Here is a 20,058-nt window from a genome sequence, read left to right as displayed (position 1 = left end):
CGGCGCCGCCCCGGCCCCGCTCGGTGCCCGCCCCGTGACGCGCGGCAGCGGCGCCGCCGCCGGAAGCGGGCGCGCGGCCGCTTCCTGTGTTTATGTAGGGCCGGGCCGGCGGCACCGGGAGCGGCGGCACCGACAGCGGCAGCGAGGGGCGGCCGCCATGGCCGTGTCCGAGAGCCAGCTCAAGAAGATGCTCACCAAGGTACGGCCGCGGCCCGGCCGGGCTCGGCCCGCGGGCGGCAGCGGGGCCCAGCGCCCGCAGGCTCCGGGGAGTTGGGTCGGGAAGGGAGGAACGGCGCAGAGAGCCTAAAATGGTCGTGCCCGGCCGCGGGGCTGGGCTGGGACCGTGCCGGGCACCCGTGGGGCGCACACGGCGCTTGAGCTCCCCGGCCACAGGACGGGCAAGGCGAGCTCTGCGTCACTGACCCGGTGGGGTGCGTTTGGTTATCGCCCCTGTGTAAGGAAACGGGAAAATCTCATGGAAGGCAGATCATTAACCACTGAATCATGCAGAGCCACGCGTGCCACTCCTCACTGAAAGCTGCCCTTTGTCCAGCAGCTGGGAATGAAAACCACTAAGGATGGCACTTAGCGGCAGTTACGGCTTTGTTGGGGGGATTTTGAAATTTTTGTTTTGGCACTATTTAATCATACGTGTAGCGTTTTGAAATGAAGTGCAATAGTTGAGAATCCGATCAAAACCAAAGGCACATTCTCCTGCATGGAGTCATAAGCAGATTTTTTTTTATCAGCTTGAAAATGAGTGTTGATTACCCAGTCAGTGTCAGCAAATGAGATCATGTGTGTATTTGTATGCACCTGTCTTTGCTAAGTTAATTACTGCGATGCCATAGAAGAAATAGAATTTAAGGTGGTCCATTGTCCTTGTTCCCCCACATTTGTTAAGTTTATACTCCTGTCTGACTTCCTGTAAGTGATGAAAAATGAAGATGCTATTTCATTATATTTGTTCTTTAAAAATAGTTGCACTTTCTGTTCTAGAGAGGGAAGTTTAGTAATATTTCACATATTGGTTAGTTCAGTGTATGAGATGACAAAAGCTTGATCTTAGTTTGGGGGAACCTAAGCACTTAATTTAACTTGAGGTATTTACCTGCTGTCAGATCTTATGAAGCTTCATCTTTCTGTGATCTGTTTTGTGGTATGTAAAATGAGGGGAATGCATTTGCAATCTGAGAATGGAGGAGGAAAAAGGAGTCTAGAAATTAGGAATTCAAATTAATCAGTTTTAGTTACCTTTGTAGGAATCACTAGGATCTTATATTTTCCAAAGAGATTTTGACATTTATTGGAAATCAATCTAAGTACAGAAATTAGCAGCTGAAATGAACATTTAATGTTACTGCTACTTGCGGCAGTAGCTGGAATCATACAACTGTCCCTCTACTAAGTAATCATCACTCAGTGTAAAAACAATTTGTAAGAGTATTATCTTTCTTTTGTTTTAATAGCGATATGAAAATGCTTGCTTAATGTTCGAGTGTTGTGCCTAATTTTTGAAAGCACCCCCAATAACCAAACTTGTGGTTCATCAGCCCCATTGTGTACCAGATTCACAAAGTGCCTGCTGAGCAGGCAGGCATTGTTTTATCAGTTCTTGACTCAACTGACTGAGATTCTTGTGGAAGTAGAGCCTGACTCTGCTTACTTCTGTACTGTCAGGGTGGCAAGGCAGAGGCACAGGCTGCCTGAAGAAGCTGTGGATGCCCCATCCCTGGCACTGTCCAAGGCCAGGCTGGAAGGGGCTCTGAGCAGCCTGAGGTAGTGGAAGGTTCCCTGCCTGGGGCTGGGAACAAGATCATCTACGAGATTGCTTCCAACCCAAACCATTCTATGATCTTTGTGCTTTTTTTGGAGCTTCTGTTAGCAGAATCCTGCTCTCTTTTTAATAGTGATTATGCCAGTCTTGTTGAGGCTCTATCCTGGACCATAAGGTTTGTTCCTCTGAGAAGACCCTGCCTTTTGAAAGTAGCTGGTAACCAGCTGTCATTTGTCCTGTAGTGACACCTGCAGTGGTGTGGGTATGTGCTGCCAGTCTCTGGCTGGTGTACATGAAAATTCCTCCATGTCCAGGCAATGCCTGTTCCTGCTTCTGCCAGGTGCTGGGCAGGGAGGGAGGAATGTATTCAAATATTAACCAAGTTGTTGCTCTGTCAACAAGTCCTGCTGCACACCCCAGTCCTGCACCAGTTTTACAAAGGAGGCTGAGATGCTTTGCTGCAGCCCTCCCACCAAAACAGCATCCAGGGGCTGATTGACCTCCACAGGAATCCCTGCTGGAGGGGTTGCTTTCTGTCCCACACAGCAGCACTTTGCAGACAGACCATGTAGCTGTTTTGTCCTTGGTCCTTTGAGGGAGAGCAGTCACAGCATCACCCGAGGTGCTGGTGCTTCCTCTGGGCTGAGGTGGCATCATGGAAGTGGCACGGTGGGTTCATCTCTGCTCAGTAAATCCAAGTTGTCATGCCCCAGAGGAGCGTCCTTCTCCGTCTCTGGAGGTGACAGGAAGAAGAGTACTGTCTAAGCTTCACAACTCATGAGTGTTTGTCAGGGCCAAGGTGACCTTTAGCTGTGGCACCACAGTTTGCTGTTAGATGATGTCTGAATGAATTTGTTCAGATGTTAACATTTGCGTGCTTTGGATGTCGGACATTTCATTGTGCTGGGCCCTTTGTCTTCCTACCACAGGCTGGCTGTGTTCCTTATAACATCTGAAGATTGCAGTTTTTTAAAATTGTATTAGAATGAAAAAATGTCAAAGGACCACATTGCTGGCTTTTTAATCATAATTATTAAGAGAAATGACAACAAGGCTAAAGGGCTGCACTGTGTGGTGAACCAACTCTGTGTTGCCCAGGAGCCTCTTTGCTGTCTGTGGATTATGGCTCTGAGGCTGATGAATTCTGTAGTGGGGTATCTGTATATTCTGTAGGGTATCTGTGCTGTTACTCCCTGCTCCTGATAAAAGGACAGGGGTAAAACCAGTATGATTGCTGGTAATATTGTGCCTTGATATGTCTGCTTTCTAGCTGACAAAATACATGTAAATGCTAATCAGTGATTGATAAATATGGTGTTGCTTTGAAAAGTGCTATGAAATAGATCTGTGTGGTTCATATCCTAGACAGCTGTTCAAAACATCACCATATTTGTTTGGAGATGACTTTTTTTTTTAAGATTCATTCATATTTCTCAGATACACTTGGTTGTGGTAGAACATGAAAAAAAATGCAATAGCTCTTTCCCAAATCAGTTGATGCTTACATCCTTGTTAAGACTTAACATCTTGTTAAAGTTCAATGAGTTATATAGGCAATGGTCATTTAAGTAATATGGACAAATAAATTATTATTCCAAACTAAGAGTGGAGAAGAATGTCCAGGTATAGGTGTAAGCTCTCATAAATGCTGTCTGTTGGGTAAAATAAAAAATTTAATTAAATTATACTAAAAATTAACTTCTGAAGTAATTTCTTTCTCTTTTGTTTTCCAGTACAAGTATAGAGACCTAACCATACAGGAGACAACCAGTGTTATTATTCAGTACAAGGACCTCAAACCTGTCATGGATTCATATGGTTAGTCTGTGCATGAGAAAATTTCTGTTGGTGAATTGTTGATGTGTTAGATGTCTTTGGTAGTTTTTGTAGGGGAGGAAAGAAAATTAACACCAGAAAACATAACTTGAGTTTCTCTTTTTTGTCTCTGACATCAACACTTCTTTAGAAACACAGACTCAGTAATATAATAAAGTTACTTTAGAAAATAACAGTCTAATGTGCCAAGAAGTGTCACGTTTTTCACAGCTTAACTTTTAGTTAATCACTCACTGATGTCATCAGTTGGTGTCCTGAGATTGCTGATATCTTACAAATTCAGCTTTGCTGCCATATAAAGACATTCTTAAAATTCTGTGTAGGAAGAACTGTAAATCAATGAAGAAATGCTTCATTTAAAATCATTGTGGTAGTCCTTAAGAGTATGAGGAAAACAGAGTCAAGTACACAGAAAATTGGCATGAGAATTTTAGAATGTAAATTATCAATGATAATCACTGTTAGCTGTTTTAAAGTATCTAGGTTCATTAAAGTTGAAGTGTGTTAAAGGAAGATGATACTAGGGTTTCACAGCATACAGTGAGCCAGTGTAGGTGCTGAGGTCAGCCTTCTTATGGTCACCTTTTTTTAACTGCTACTTGTGGGATTCCTCTGTGATCTAATTTATATTACTAATACATCATCAGAAATTTTCAAGTCTTCTGCTTTTTAAGTTGTGTATCTGGATTGAGAAATATTAAGAAGGGACATGGACAGGTAAAAGGTGGATTAACTTGAGTAGCTGCAAGCCAGCAGCTGTCACAGAAATAAAAATTCATGCAGTGACTGAAGAAACAAAGCAGGAGTGAAAGGACTGTGGCTGGAATAGCTGCACAAGTTTGCATAAGATGGTGATCACAGTTCCAGATACCCTTGAGCTGTAGCCATTTGTGTTCTCTAATGCTCTTTAAGCTGCCTGGAAGAGGCTAAGCACAGAATCACTTACAGATAATCAATATTATTTGTAGCAGTGACATCAGCTGCAAGAAAGTGATTACATGTGGGAAAAGGATTTGTAGAGAATTCCTGTGTACTTTACTGTACATGACAAACAATGAACAAAGCCATCAAAAACGTTTTTCCATTCAAGAGAGAGGGGGAAATGTGGGAAATGGATTTGTAGAGAATTCTCAAAGCCTGACAGAAGGCTCACATAGGATGCACCTTTATGCAAACCTTGAGATAAAAACTGCTGGCTTAGAAATGCATGGAACTAGAAACAAATTTCAAAGGATGGCCTTGCAAATAAGACTTCGGAGAAACAGAACTATGAAAGATACATTATAGTAGGACCCAGGAGGGGTAATTTTAGATGATTGGCTTTAAGACATTTACAGCATGGTGTAGCAAAAGCTGATAGGCCGAGAAACACTTATAGTGTATTGTAATTAGGAAATAGTTCACTTCTAGTTGTGATGGTGTAAATTATAACATCTGTTACAATCTGTAGATTACAGAGACAATCTGTATTGTCTCACCCTTCTCATGAGACTAAAAATGGAATGAAATATTTTAAAATGCCTCTCAGTTGCCCCATCTCCAAGTTAGAGAAGAGCATAATCTGACAATTACATTGCTGAGGAGACAGTTTTCAAGTTCATATTATTAATGAAGTACATATCCCCATTGACATCCCAACATGTTCTACCTGCCTTTGCAGAACATCAGCACCACAATAACTATGCACAGTAACCAACATTTGAATTATGGCTAGAAACTTTCAGTTGGAATTAAGAAGATAAAAGCTTCCTCAACAGAAGCTGATTCATTCAGCCAAGAATAATGTATTGGATTAAAAGTATGAGGAAACTAAATACAGCAACTCAGTAAATTTAGGTCAGAGTTCTTGTGCAGTTTGTGACTAATATTTGTCAGAGTCAAGCACTTTTTCTTCCTCTTCAGTGTGTTACTGTTTGGTTAAATTACCTTTACTGATTTGGTAACAAATGCCTGTGGCCCAGGAATTTTCAGTATTCTTGCTGACCTATTTTTTTGAAGAAGGCATAGGAAATTCTTTTATAAACCTCAGATGACAGTTGTTTTTTTAAATCAAGTTTGAGTTCAGGTTATCTTTGCAGCAATTTGCATTACTTGCAGTTTGCAAGGTTCCATCATTTTATTTGGTCACTGAATGAGGAAACAGTTTTATTTGTAGAGCAGAGAAATGAATGGTTAATCATTCATTTCTCAGAAGTGTGTCATTCATAAGGAGTTACCGGACTGTGGACAGTCATCTGCTAATCCATAAATGTGCAAGAGCTGAACCTTTCAGGCTGAGTTTATATGTGTAACTTGTGAAAATTTATGCCAGTAATAGATGGGGAATAACCTGAACTGAGATTAACATAACCAATATGTTTGTTTAAAAATATTGTTTGTTCTCTTTCAGTTTTTAATGATGGTTCATCCAGGGAGTTGATGAGCCTCAGTGGAACCATTCCTGTGCCTTACAGAGGTATGCATGTATTATAATGGTCATCATCCCCATTGTTTTCCCAAATTGCCTGAAAAACTTGGATTTATCCTTTCAACTTCACTACCTTAGTGATCACTCTTTTCTTGAAATCCTTTGCTTGTCCAAAGTAAAATATTTTAAAGAAATTGTTCTCTGGTTTTGCTGCAGGATAACATTTGAATGCTGAGCACTGCTTCTTCAGTCATATACAGCTTTGTAGCATCTTTTTTCTTTCAGGATTGCACAGTTTTTCAGGCTTGTCAGTTGAATTGAGGGTTGCAAACCATTTATTGCTGCAGCTAATGATAATTCAAATTAGAGCCTTATAATGTAGCATTATAGAATAAATGAGATTGTGCATTAGTGGTGATTGTAAATCAAGGTTAAATTGTTCTGAAAGATGTTGAGTTTGTGGCCATAGTGTTACCTATTCACTGAATGTTATTAGTAAATTTTGGCTCTGGCTTCTAGCTTTGTTAAAAGTTGAATTTACTGGGTTTAGGAGTTTTTTATGAATCTGAATACAGGAGGACAGTTGAAGAATTGAGACAACTTCTAAAATCTTTCAAAATGTCTTTTCTAGGTAACACATATAATATCCCAATTTGCTTGTGGCTGCTGGACACCTACCCTTTCAACCCCCCAATTTGTTTTGTTAAACCCACTAGCTCTATGACAATAAAAACTGGGAAGCATGTTGATGCAAATGGAAAGATATACCTTCCCTACCTGCATGAGTGGAAATATGTAAGTATAGGGAACTTGGAGTTCTCAAACTGCTCATTCTGCATTCCTCAAGAAAGTTGTATCATTTTTAATAAAAACCATAGTCTTTGTTAGAGATGTTAAACCATTTTTAAAATAAAATCAACTGTATGTTTTTTGGAATGTCTTAAAGTTCAGGATGTTGCATTCTGTGTTCTGGTTATTTAATGAAATTAATTGTATTTTCTGTTACTACTTGTCTGATTAAACAGTGCAGCACAAGGTGTCCTCTCCCCTGGCAAGAGAGTGATGTGAAGATTTGTGAGATAAGAATATTTACAGTAGGGAAATTATAAATTTACTTAAATCTGTGACTAAAATGGACTTTTACAAGTTCTTGGGCTTCTTTATGCTGACATTCCTGGAGCCTCATGTATATGGATGTATTTGCTTTACCAGTAAATAGAGGCATTGAGCAGTGCAGGCCTCACAGAAGTTTTGGCCAAAACATGGACTTGTAAAGAAGCTAAACTGTGTTGACAAGATTAGAAAAATGATACAAGATGCATGGTTCTGTAAAAAGTGATTAACAGGAATGCATTTACTCAGGCTGGGTGTGTGGTAGTTCAGTGCTTGCACAGTATTAGTGGAAAAAGACTGCCCAGATCAGGTGTTGCACAGAGCAAGGGAATCATCTAAGGTACAGCTGATACAGAATTCTTTCAGTTTGAGAGGTTGGTAAAAATAAGTAAGTGGGTTATAGAGCTAAGTAAACTCTGAATTGGGGTATTTAATCTGGTGCTGCATTCATGTTGCTTGTTCTCATTTTGGCAAAATGAAATCATGCGTATTTTAAGTAATTATAAACAGAGAGGCCTGGTTTAACTGTATTTCAAGGAGGGTTGTGCCACTCCTTAATGGGTTAGGATATTTTTTCTGTTGAGACTTTCTGAATCAGAGCAAAAGCTGTGATCTGTGAAATTGAAATGTCTAAAAAACTTAGGGATCTGTATATTTTTCATGTTGGGTGGTGGATTTAATTTTTTAAAATATTATTATATTTATACCCAGTCATTTATTGACCTGCAGTTGATATGGAGCCATGTATTACCCATTTTTTCTGGGTGTGTTTTGCTGTATGGTTTTGAGTCAAGCTGACTGGGTTTGGTATGTCTAATAGAATCCAGAAAGGAAGTTAATTATGCACATATGTATACACATGAGAGAGACACATTTTAAGAACATTTAAACCCACAAATAAAAGGAATGCTTTGAAGAGCTGATGGAATGGCATCCTATTATTGCTACAGTCAGTTAAACTCTGTTAGCAAAATGAACAACTTGTGATTTGCTTTCCCTCCCAGCCCCAGTCAGACTTGTTGGAGCTGATCCAGGTCATGATTGTTGTGTTTGGAGAGGAACCTCCAGTGTTTTCTCGTCCTACTGCTTCCTCCAGCTACCCCCCTTACCAGGCAACAGGCCCACCAACCAGTAAGTGCTCATCACTGCTGATTTCTGCAAATAATCATATTTCAAAGGGATTGTTGCCCTGCAGTTAGCCCACAAATAATGCATTTTACTTTTTATATTGCTGACTAATGAATTCATCTGGGCTGTGAATTTACTTCACTTTACCTTGTTGGACTCAATGATCTTAAAGGTCTTTTTCAACTAAAAAGGTTCTGTGAGTCTAAGAATTCATGTGAGCCTTTGGGTTTTGGAGAGGAGAAATCAAGTTTGTATAACAAAACGGCAAAACCCAGGCAAAACCAGAGCACCCTCAAAACAACCAGTGTCCTGTCAACATTCCAAGATAGACTTACAAAGTGATTATTCAGATAGCTTTGTATCTCAATTATTTTCATTCTAATAATACAAGCCCATCTTTTAAGTATCCTGCAACCATTGATTTCATAAGCACAAGCATGCCCACAGCTTGTTTCATATACCCACACTCCTGTTTAGTGGTTCGTTTTTCTCTTTTTTTTCCAAATTGCTGGCTGAATATTAAAAAAAAAAAACCTGCCTTGTGATTTTATTGTTCTTTGTTCTCTATTAAGTTTGTGTTCTGACTTGGTACCCATTCTTATTTTCTTGCAAAAATCCTCAAGACTTTTTAAATAATTTATTTATTTAATCCTCTGGAGGCATCTTATTTTAAAGACTGGGGATAGGCAGGTGGAGGAAAAAGAAGTAGTGGGAAACAGAAAATCTTAGAAATTCTTCCAGGAGGAGACTCTGTATTAGGTGGGAAAAAGCCAAAAAAATATTAGCATAGACCTAAAGTCAAAGACTGGGACAGTAGGGAAGGGGGAGCAGTTTAGCTGGAGATTGTTTGTTTAATAAGGTTATAGCAGTTCTACATGAATTTAATGGTCCAGTAGCTGTATTTGGGGTTATGTATTTTTGCCAGATTTTTAAGGCTGTGTCAATTTTCTATTGAAATATGGCATTTACTTGAGCACAGTGTTACATTTGAAAAGCTGAAGTGCTACTCATTGCCATTTCCAGCGGAACCCATTTTCAGCAAGGTTTTAGGCTCTGGACCTGTGAGAAAATGGGTGGCAAACATAAATGGGGCCATTAGGAATAATTGACTAAAGGCAGGTGTTTGGGACTTCTCAGCTTGTCTGTGGCTGTTTGTGAGAGCACCAGAGGACTGGATTGTCCTGATTTTCCAGGAACACTGGGGGTCAGTATAAGTGTAGTTTGAGCAGGGACTTTGCCTGAAGGACAAACCTGCAATGAACCACACTTGATTGCTGTTGTAGTCACTCAGAGCTGAAGTGCTTTGAATTCCTATTTTCAACTGAATTGAGCTGAATTACTATGAATTAGTTCATAGCTGAAGTAGCTCTAGTGAAAATGCTTCGGGGTTTTGAAATTATTAATAGCTACTTAGTTTTACTAGTGTAGTCAGACTTTATTTTACAGACATATATAGGGTTTGGGTTTCTTGTCATTACAGATACATTGTTTAAGAAGAAATAAAGTCCTTTGACAGAAATTTTAATTATTTGAAAGCATTGAAGAGTGGAAATAGCTCCACTCTTAATTGCTCTTTAAAAAAAAAAGTTATTTGATGAAATATTCCTAAAATTGCTAGAAATGTGGGATAAGTATGTCCAAAACATAATTTTGTCAGCTTCTCAAGAAAAATCTTAAGCTAAGACTATTTAGACATTTAAAGCTAAGACTATTTAGACATTTATATGTGCTGATAACAAATTTTTAAATACAACTTCTAAATAGCAGAAATTACTAAATAAGGACATGGTTGGATCATGAAACAGCTAATCAACTACTCTGAAGGTACTTAAATTATGCACTTGTTATTTAGTAGGAAGGCATCATTGGCTAGAAAGGTTAAATTATTTTTTCAGCTATTACATAAAAAGTGGAGACAGCTCTTCAGGTGGGTCATCTTAAATACCATGTTTTAGGGGTTTTTTCTGAGTACCTGTCCTGGTTTAGGACAAATTAGGGGAAATCTCCAAAAGGGAGCCCCCCAAAACAAAACAAACCTCCAACCACCCCTCCCCCAATACCGGGTTCGGGAAGGAATTTCTCGGAGGAGCAAAGTGGAAAACAAAACCTATTTATTTACAAGTAACAAAAGAACACTCCCCAACACAAGAAAAGAAAAGAAAACAGACTGTGTTGTGAGGGTGTCAAGCTTCTGTTGCAAGCTCCAGGTGTCCTGGACGTCTCAGGTCTGGTCCGGAGCCAGTCCAGTATCTTCAGGGAAGGGTAAGAAAGAGGGAGCAAAAGAAAAGGAAAAAAAACAGCGCAAAAAGCAGAAAGCAAGCAAGCAAAGCGGCTAGCCAAGCCAAGCAGCCAAAAAGCCCAAAAGCAAAAAGGCCTGGTCACACACTCCCCCCTCTCTTCCCTGCCCCGCCGCAGCAAGACGGCCGGGGGGGGGGAAGAGAGAAAAGGCACAGCTGCCAGACACAACACACGATACTGGGATAAAGGCTGTCAACCCACGACAGTACCCTAGCTGCAGTTTCTTTTTTTTTTCTTGGTACACCCATTTGTCATGCATTTTTAAATCAATACCTACTTTTGTCCATGCAGTAGTTAGTTTAAAGTAATGATTAAGAAAAAAATCCATATAACAATAGGATTATTTTTATATATGAGGAAGAACTTCTTTACATTGAGGGTTTTAACTTCTGAAATGTAAAAATGCACAAAATTCTTGTTTTATTTAGCTTCCTATGTGCCAGGAATTCCAGGTGGAATTTCTCCCTATCCAACATCAAGCACTCCAAACCCAAGGTAAGAGCCCCTTTAAACTGTCATCATTTTCCTGATAGAGAATTTCACTGAATAGAGTCTAATCATAATTGTATTTTCTTATGGTGTATCTTATGTATTCATGTTAGCAGGGTTTGTTAAAAGTGAAAGCTGAATTCTTGTCAGTAGCCAAAATTGGGGGAAGGTCTAGCTTTCTTAATTGCTTCAAATAAAAAAATAATGAGTGTTATAAATAGATTTTGAAATTACCTAACTCCCAGTATTTATTTTTTTCACTCATATATTTTTATATATTTATATTTTACATGACATAGAAAGAAATGTACCCCTAAAAGTCAGGATTTTATTAGCATCCCAAAAATTGAACAAAACTTTGCTGAGTTAATACAAACCTTGACTCCAGCATTATTGTGGACTTTGAATAATCTAAGGGAATTTGAAGAACACAAAGTTACATCAAAAGCTTTTTATTAAAATTAACCAGGATTTCTTTCTATATAATAGTTAGGAATAAAACATTTCCAGAAGACTTGCAGATCTGTGTTAGTAAATAGTGAGATGTTGACTACTGCCTCCTAGTGTGTACTTATATTTTTTACATCATAATTGATTGTTTTTATTGGTAATATCCTTATGTCCTGATTTTGTGGTAGGAGCATATGAGATTTTGGTGTAATATGGAACATTTTTATTTTAAAAAGATATTTAAAATGTAAAAACCTCTGAGGATTGGGAGGTGGGAAGTGTTATGTTTTAAGAGGAGAAAAGTTAGGATTTTTTTAAGTTCTTACAGCATGGTTTTTCTTCCTGAATATGTTTGTTTAAAGCACTCTTAATGGTTGTACAAAAGTAATAGAAGAACTGTTTTCAAAATATATAATCTATTAATTAATGGGAATGTTTCAAGAACTGTTAAATTTGCAGTTGCCTGAAGAGAAACAGAGCATTATTTTATATTTTGCAGGGGGTTTGGGGCCACTTTGTTTAATTATTACTGTAGTTAATACTCTGCTGAATCCAGGTGTTTGTCAGTCTAGTACTGACTAACTTGTCCTTGTTTTAGTTGACAGCAAATGTATTTTAGAAAGGTGTTGTAGACTGTCACATGTCATCTCATTATTATTTCAGTGAGCAAATGAATACTTTCGCTTTCTTTATCCATCAGAGCAGGACTGAGGATTTCTGGAGGAGTAGGTTTCACCTTGCAACCATATTTTGTACAGCATTTTTAGGTTTACATAAAGCAGTTCATCAGTCATCTTCTTAACTGTTTTTATATTAAAAACTATTAATTTTTAATTGTTTTGTGGGAGTTTGTAGCTAGAATAATTTGTTTTGGATGCTTGTGGCATTTCATATAGCAAAACAAGGAGATTCAGGAGAATTTGTTATCCAAATGTTGACCAGGCAATAACTAGATAGGATTTCAGATAAAATGGTACCTTAATACCAGAAATACCAGTTGTGTAAGATGTTAATGTGAACAGGAAAAAGGCCTGCAATTTTAACATTTTTATTATGCAAATGACTGTTTAACATGGTGGCAATAAAGATAATCTAGGTGGATGATATTTTACTAACAGTTGCATAACATTAGCATATCTTTCTTTGTCAAAGCAGCTTCCCAAACTATCCTTACCCAGGTGGTGTTCCCTTCCCAGCAACCACTAGTGTGCAGTACTACCCTTCTCAGCCTCCTGTCACCACTGTTGGTGAGTACCTTGGAAAGGGTTTCTGTGAAGTAAAGCTTCTCTCTACAACTCATATGTAAAGAAATAAAATGCAAAAAAAAGTGTTGTTCTTACTCTGAAGTTCCAAAGCATTGATCTTTAATTAAAATTTACTCAAATGAAGAAAAAAATACATTTTATTCACCTTCAGTCAGGAATTTGATAAATTTCTGGGCTTTTGCAATGCATTGTGTGTGCTTTCTGAATATTTTGAAGAGCACTGCATGTAACTACGTGGGATTTTCCTCACCCTTTAACTGTAGGTGACTTTTGATTGTCTGCCTTGCTCTGTTCATGGTTTAGAAAAATACCTTTATCATCATTTAAGCATCTAAGGGACTCTATTTATACTTTCTTTCCTCCCTAAATAGTAACTTCCTAAAGTAGCAGTTTGGAATGAGCTTTGTTTTTAGTGAGTTTCTTCTCCGGCCTCTTCCCTGTTGCTTCTTGCTGATCTCTACTTGTCACTTGCTCCTTTGTTCCCTTCAGCATCAGCATTTAGGCTGTTGACCTGTGTCTTTTCCCAGTCTGCTGCTCTGTGGCCCTTGCTTTCCACCCTGTCACTGTCAGTGTATGTGTAGAAGGCTGGGAACCAGTGATAGATGTCACCCAGTTTAGTGGGAAGCTGGTGCAGTAACTTTCCAGCTGGCTGATACTCCCTTTGGCATAGTTACATGGTGAGGGTGTAGATTCTTTTGTGATGCTGTTCATTAGCAATCCATTGTAGACTCTTGAGCCCTGTAATTTAGAAATGCATCCATAATTCTTCATCTAATGTGTGAACTCAGTTATTTATGGAGTGGCCTGGGTTAGAGTCATAGAATGTCTTTTCTTTCCAGAACTGTGTGTATTTTGTGGTTTTTCTTCACACACATGGGGACAAGGCAAGGGAAGAGAGATGCTTCTACTTTACTCTTACTAAAATATCTGAGGAGTTCTGTTACTACAGAGTTTGAAAGCAGCAGTAAGTTGTATGTTGTATTTTTCTTGTGCCTGATCCTGTCCTTTGTGTCCAAGTTCTTTCAGCCTTTTCAATTAAGAAGGTATCTTCTGAAAGTTCTTGGCTGCTTCAGTGGTCCCCTCTGAGGTGATGTGAGTCTGCCATGCACAGTGCCAGGAAGCTGCTGTCCCCCTCAAGTCTCTCAGACTGTGCTTGGTGTTGTGGGGCTGCACCTGTGTCCTGGAGAATTTATGGTCTCCACTGGCTCTCCTGTAGGGAGCCGATAGCCTTTCTAGGCAAACTTGGCTTTCTGCAGCGTTGTTCTCAAACAAATCCAGTTTTGCCTTTATGTAGCAGAGTGTCAATTTAAAATAGAAATACTCTATTTAATTTCTTCCCTTCCTTTTCAACCCCACTGGAGATGAATAGTATGCAGTATCTGGCAAAGATGGAAGACTCTTCCAGTCCTGAGTTAGATCCTGTGTGGTACCAAGTTGTAATGCCAGGTTTCATAGTGACAATTTAACATTACCCTGACTCATTTGCTGCAGCTAGGTAAAAGCCCTGCACCTGGTTTACATGGCTTATCTCTTGTGCCAGATGAAGTGCAAACACATCTCTTTGATCATCCACTACACTTAAAATGTTGTGAGGTGGTTTTGTTGTGTTTATTTTGTTGGGTGTTTTTTTACAGTCCAGTATGGGTTTTTTCTTTTGAACTGAAAAAGTTTCTTTTCTGTACAGTTTGTTTGTTTGGCTGTGGTTTATTGTGATGGTTTATTTAGGAGCATATCAGTTGTTACAGCTTCAAAGTTTTGTGTGGGTGGTGGTGTTTCCTATAGTGAACCTAGTTCAAACCTAGTTTGAATTGAATGAAAATGTTCATGCAAAGTAGCTCAAGTTTTTCACCATCACTGGTTTTTAAATAGTCCTTTAGGCTTTTTCTCTCTGTTCAGTCATCTGCCATTAATTACTTTTCTGCTGCAGTTACTGGTTTGATGATTCTGTAAGGTCACTTCTGAAACCAGACTCTGCCTAGTAAAGGTTAAAGGTTTCAGAGTTCTGTTGATTTAAAGACCATGTGCCATGAAATCTTCTCCAAGCTGGGCTAATTATGGAAGTGACAGAACATGCTATGGGTTCATGCTCTGTAAGAAGATACATTGATTGAGCTGTATTAAAATGATGCTTTTTATGTTCAAAGACCTCTACCATACCTGGGAACTGTGGCATTTGTGTGGGAACTTTCATTGTGTTACGTGTATTGTGATTTTATTTTTTTTTCCTCTGTCCTCACTTTACTGTTAAAGTGAGCCTTGCATAAAAACTCCCAGAGTGAGGGATGTCAAGGGGAAAGAAAGTAAGCAGAAGTTTTACTGATACTGGTTCTGGCTGATTCTGACTTTGTGTTAGAGTATAATTCATTATGTAAACAGTAACTAAAATCATGCTAATGCTGTTTTTGAAGGGAAATCAGGCCTTGCCTTAATCAGGAAGTCCTATACAGTGAATAAAGTCTGTCCTAAATTGTTTGACTGACTTGGTTTAAGTTTTACTTCTCAGTGTAGACAGTGCTCTTGTTCTTTTCTCTTTTTCATAAGAAGCAGCAATGATGGATTCCTGGGTTTGTGTATAGGGTGCTATTTGGCAACTTCTGTTGCTGACTCTAAAAGTTAACAAGTTTTGCAAATTGTCTTGTTGACTGACAACAGGGTGATTTTTTTTAGGCCACAACTGTAGATCAGATGAAGTGATGGGACATTTATATTTTCTTAAGGCTTTCTTTGCACCAGTTGTGTAATATTCAATCTCTTTATTTTTTCAGTGGTAATTAGCTTATCTTTTTTTTAAAAGTACACATATTCTGGTGCAACTTACATGTATACAAAGTGCTCACATTAGTAATGGTCAAAATTTATGTGTTCTGTATTTTAGAAGGCTTTGGTGCATTAGTAAGCATGATCTGCTTCTTCCTGTAGTTCCTGTCATTCATTTGCACAACTTTATTTTCCCATCTATGTGGCTTGGTGTAGGTTTTGTGGACAGGAACTGAGTAAAAAACATAGGGAAGAGATACAGTTTATGCAGTATTATTCTGATGGCAGAAGTTTAAAAAAAGTATTCAATTATACAAGAATCACGTGAGCAGTGATGAGTGTTTTTTTATTTTGTTGTTTTTTGAAATCTAGGGCACTGGAAAATGTGATGTGCATAATGTAACAACTTCAGGGTTTTGATAGCTGTGTCTCTGGATAAAAAGATACTCTGGTAAAAATTCTTCTTGTTTATTTTCTTTGCAGTTATAGTGTTTCAAATCTCTCTGTGTTTCATTCATAGCAGTTGTGAAGTTTGGGCACAAAAGCTGCTGTAACTCTTGCTGTGTTGTTACAGTGCAGTTGAAATTTCACTGATCTAGAAGGTGTGAGGCACAAACCTGGGGAAACTGACCCTACAGTTCTTCCCACAGAATAATTGAAGTGGTTTGTGATAAATATCACCAGTAGCCACTTCACATTTGCTAGAGCACTCTGAGTTTCCTGGTCTGGAGACATATTGCACTTGTTGTGACAGACACAAAGTACTTGCCTCTCTATTTAAAAGTGTGTTAGTGACAGACTCTTGAAATGATCCTTGAAAGGCTGATTTTCAAAAGCTTGTTCAGGTCTCCTGCCCCTTCTGCTCACTTGCCCTTAGGGATGTGATGCCCCTGTTCTTGAGCCTGGAGGAAGTGATCCTTGGATATTCACCTGCTCTCTTGGATCCCTCTTCCCTCTATGGTAAATTCCCATGGAATTCTTCCAAGAAGGTCCGTGAAGAGGCCAAAGTTAGCTCTTATGAAGTCCAGGGTTGCAATCTTATTCCTTCCCTGCTTTCTACTTGTGGGATGCAGAACTCCATGATCTCATGGTCACTGCAGCCAAGGCTGCCCCAACCCTCACATCTCCAATGAGACGTTCCTTGTTTGTTCTGCAAGGTCCAGCAGCACATCCTTCCTCATTGGCTGCATCTGTATCAAAAATTCATTGTCAGTGCTTTCCAGGAATCTCCAGGATTGTGTTCCTGCCTGTGTTGTCCCTCCAGCAGGTGTCAGGGTGGTTCCCCATGAGAACCTGGGCTGCATGCCCTTCCTGGGAGTATCCCTACTTGAGCTGAATGGGTAGTGTCTATAATTCTCCCTTTGTCTTTCCTAGATTAAAACTTTCCTTACCAGGCTAGGCAATTAAAAAAAAAAACCTAAAAAAAACCAACAAACCCCAAACCAATACCTCTAGTAGGTAAATACATTGTGTCGAGCTAGCTGTTACATTAATTGTGGTTGAATATATCCTGCCCTTAACTCTTGTTCTTCTTTAAAAGGTCTTGGACTAGTAACATTTATGGACTTCATAGGAAATGGCCACCTCATTTTTAAAATTAAAAAAAGAGTGTGGATGTGGGAATAGTGAAGTGAATGAATGGATGCATACTCTTAAATTTACTTGTGTCTATCCTAGTGTGTATTATCTCACTGTGATCTCTTTGCTGCTTCTGGAAATTAATATGGAGAGCAGCTTATTTGAATGTCTCACTGACACTAAAAAGTGAAGTGACAAGTACATAGAGCAGCTTGGCCACGTGCTATAGCAGCTGGCTTTGTAGTGCAGCCCAGCATGGTGGCTGAGCTTGTGCAACGTGCTCGTGCAGGCCCCAGCAGAGATGGCACCATCAGCGAGGACACCATCCGCGCCTCCCTCATCTCGGCCGTCAGCGACAAGCTGCGGTGGCGCATGAAGGAGGAGATGGACCGCGCGCAGGCCGAGCTCAACGCCCTCAAACGCACAGAGGAGGACCTCAAAAAGGGACACCAGAAACTGGAGGAGATGGTGACTCGCCTGGATCAGGAAGTGGTAAGCTGAGAGGAGCCTCTGCTCCCCACCTGAGTATTCCTAGGAGTGAACAGAAGCTTGGAATTAATTAATCATAAATCATTATAGATAAAACAAAGCTTCTAGCACATTGTGCTTTCTCTCTTTTGCAGCTGGGGGTTTGTGCTCAGACTGAAGCAAGTCAGAAATAGCAGTGACCATGAGATGCAGTGTCCTGCATGTGTCTTACAAATGTCATTGCTCAGAAGCAGAGGAACAGTGTTATTTTCCCCCATTCTTCCTGTGCGAGATGTTAGTGGTGCGAAATTATTTCATATTTGCATCTCAGTTTCTTGATAATAATGTGTAACAGCAGTACTGGAGAACAATTCAGTGTCTTAGTGTAGAGAACATTGATTTTGGTCACAGCCTCCTTGTATAATTTCTCCTTTCCTTGTAGTCTCTCCTACTCACAGTGTGCTCAGAAATTCTTGCATTTTTTCACTAAGACATCTTCTGCTTAGTCCATCTGCTTCTTGCACTGCTGCTCAGGAGAAAGATTTTGGGATTGAACAGTTTGTGAAACCAGCTCAGTGTTCAGATGTGGTTTAAAACTTATTAGAAGTTATGAATTGGACTAGAGAACTGGGAGATCCTGCATTCTAAAGAAAATAATTACACTGGCTTTGCTATTACTACCTTTAGCTAGTTTAAATGGTTATTTTTCCTAATGTGGCAGCTGAAATACTTGGAGTGTTGGCATGCCTTCTCTACAGTTATAAATGGGTAATGGATTGACATTATCTGAAACAGATGCTACTTCTTTAAAAGAATCTGAAAACTACAGGTTGATAGCTCTTTCTTCTGTAAAAATCATAGTAAAGATAAGCAAAGAAGTACACAATGAACTGGTGTGTCTAAAAATCTTTCATCTAGTCAATTGTATCACAAGAAGAGAAATAAACATCTTAATTGTTTTTAGGCTGAAGTTGACAAGAACATTGAACTTCTCAAAAAGAAGGATGAGGAACTCAGTTCTGCCTTAGAGAAAATGGAAAGTCAGTCAGAAAATAATGACATAGATGAAGTTATAATTCCTACAGCACCACTTTACAAGCAGATCCTGAACTTATATGCAGAGGAAAATGCAATTGAAGACACCATTTTCTACCTTGGGGAAGCACTGAGACGTGGAGTGATAGATTTAGATGTCTTTTTAAAGGTAGGTTTCTCAGGATATTTTTAAAATGTGCATTTTAAATGTGTTTACTTTGGACTCTTTGATTTGGCTTACTAATGTTCATGATCTCTTCACAGTAGAGGATCTTGTGGGAACAGGACTATTTATACATTCAAGCATAAGTTTTAGAAAGTGATTTCAGAATTTAAAGACCAATTTTGAAAGCATTATAGGTACAAAGTCATGTTGTTTCCTTTCTGGGTAGACCTTGCTAGTTCTGTTTATCTGCTGTTAGAAGAACCATTCTCTGCCCCATGGGAAGTGCATTAGTGTGATTGCACATTATGGAGTGTGTATTATTACTTTGATAAGAATATGCGTGGAGTTAAAAATTATTGTTATAATTTAATGAATTAGTTAATAATTAAAAATCATAACAAATAGACTATAGCAATTGCATTTGGTAGCCATCTGCCAGTCATTTTAAGCCAGGAAAATGCTATTTAGTAGCATAATGAATTTAGTGTTTCCAAAAAGCTGACATCCCATTTGGGTCACAGAGTACATTGGTATGGCCGTGTTGAGTTTTTGTGAGAACTTTACAGTAGCCAGCTGTTGTTTTTCTGTCTGCAGCATGTACGTCTCCTGTCCCGCAAGCAGTTCCAGCTGAGGGCACTGATGCAGAAAGCAAGGAAGACTGCTGGACTCAGTGATCTCTACTGAATCCCCAGACTAGCTGGGAAGTTGGGTTTCCTTGTGAAGCAGCCGTTCTCTTGATCTTTCTCTTAATCAGTAGGTGCCCAGAGTAAGTTATTACATCATCCAAGTGTAAGATATTTTGAATCAATAATATATTTTCTTTTTGGTAAAGACTAGCTTTTATTAATGCACTTTCTATCTCCTGTAATCTTTGTGCTGGTGGACTTAACGCTGAATAAAACTTGTTGCATATTTTCTTCCTCTACAGAGCTGTGTATGACATGCTTTCTTTTCAAATATGCAGTGTCAGCTTAACTGTGCTTTCACTTGTGAGATTTAGAAGATGTTCTGCCAAACTGGAGAAAACACATTTATTATGACCAGTGAAAACTGAAAACTCAAAAGGTTCTTGGACTCAGCACCATAACCAGCGTGGCTTAAGACTGAGCCTTTGCCTTAAGGCTTTTCATGTTCCTGCTGGCTCTGAAGAGGTTGGAGTTTATTTTAAAAACCTGGATGAGACTTCCATAAATATATAACTGCCTGAAGCCTCCAGCACAGCTGAACACATTACATGATTACACAGATGATGTTTGAGTTAGTGTGACTTGAAAAATAGAATTGATTTAGG

At 39.1% G+C, this 20,058-nt stretch overlaps 1 protein-coding gene across 2 annotated transcripts; it reads left to right on the top strand.

Annotated features, from left to right (window-relative positions):
- The first annotated feature begins 60 nt into the window (after nt 1-60).
- On the top strand, nt 61-19,685 carry TSG101 (tumor susceptibility 101). Of its 2 annotated transcripts, none has more exons than XM_058807345.1 (10): nt 61-199; nt 3,511-3,595; nt 6,003-6,068; nt 6,652-6,815; nt 8,138-8,264; nt 10,988-11,054; nt 12,654-12,745; nt 17,388-17,590; nt 18,531-18,770; nt 19,362-19,685. In XM_058807345.1, the coding sequence occupies exons 1-10, from the start codon at nt 158-160 to the stop codon at nt 19,449-19,451; spliced, it is 1,176 nt and encodes a 391-aa protein (XP_058663328.1). In that variant the 5' UTR covers nt 61-157; the 3' UTR covers nt 19,452-19,685. The 2 variants fall into 2 exon arrangements, with proteins under 2 accessions (XP_058663328.1, XP_058663327.1); XM_058807344.1 differs by having other exon boundaries at nt 12,651-12,745.
- The last annotated feature ends 373 nt before the right edge of the window (nt 19,686-20,058 follow it).

The sequence above is a fragment of the Ammospiza caudacuta genome, chromosome 6 (genome assembly GCF_027887145.1).
Source record: "Ammospiza caudacuta isolate bAmmCau1 chromosome 6, bAmmCau1.pri, whole genome shotgun sequence".
Taxonomy (NCBI): Eukaryota; Metazoa; Chordata; class Aves; order Passeriformes; family Passerellidae; genus Ammospiza; species Ammospiza caudacuta.
This window is presented reverse-complemented; position numbering and strand designations above follow the sequence as displayed.

Coding starts and splice junctions, on each gene's coding strand:
- TSG101 (XM_058807344.1), top strand. CDS start 158: ATGGCCGTGTCCGAGAGCCAGCTCAAGAAGATGCTCACCAAG. Junction 200..3,510: donor TCAAGAAGATGCTCACCAAG/GTACGGCCGCGG, acceptor TTTGTTTTCCAG/TACAAGTATAGAGACCTAAC. Junction 8,265..10,987: donor GGCAACAGGCCCACCAACCA/GTAAGTGCTCAT, acceptor TGTTTTATTTAG/CTTCCTATGTGCCAGGAATT.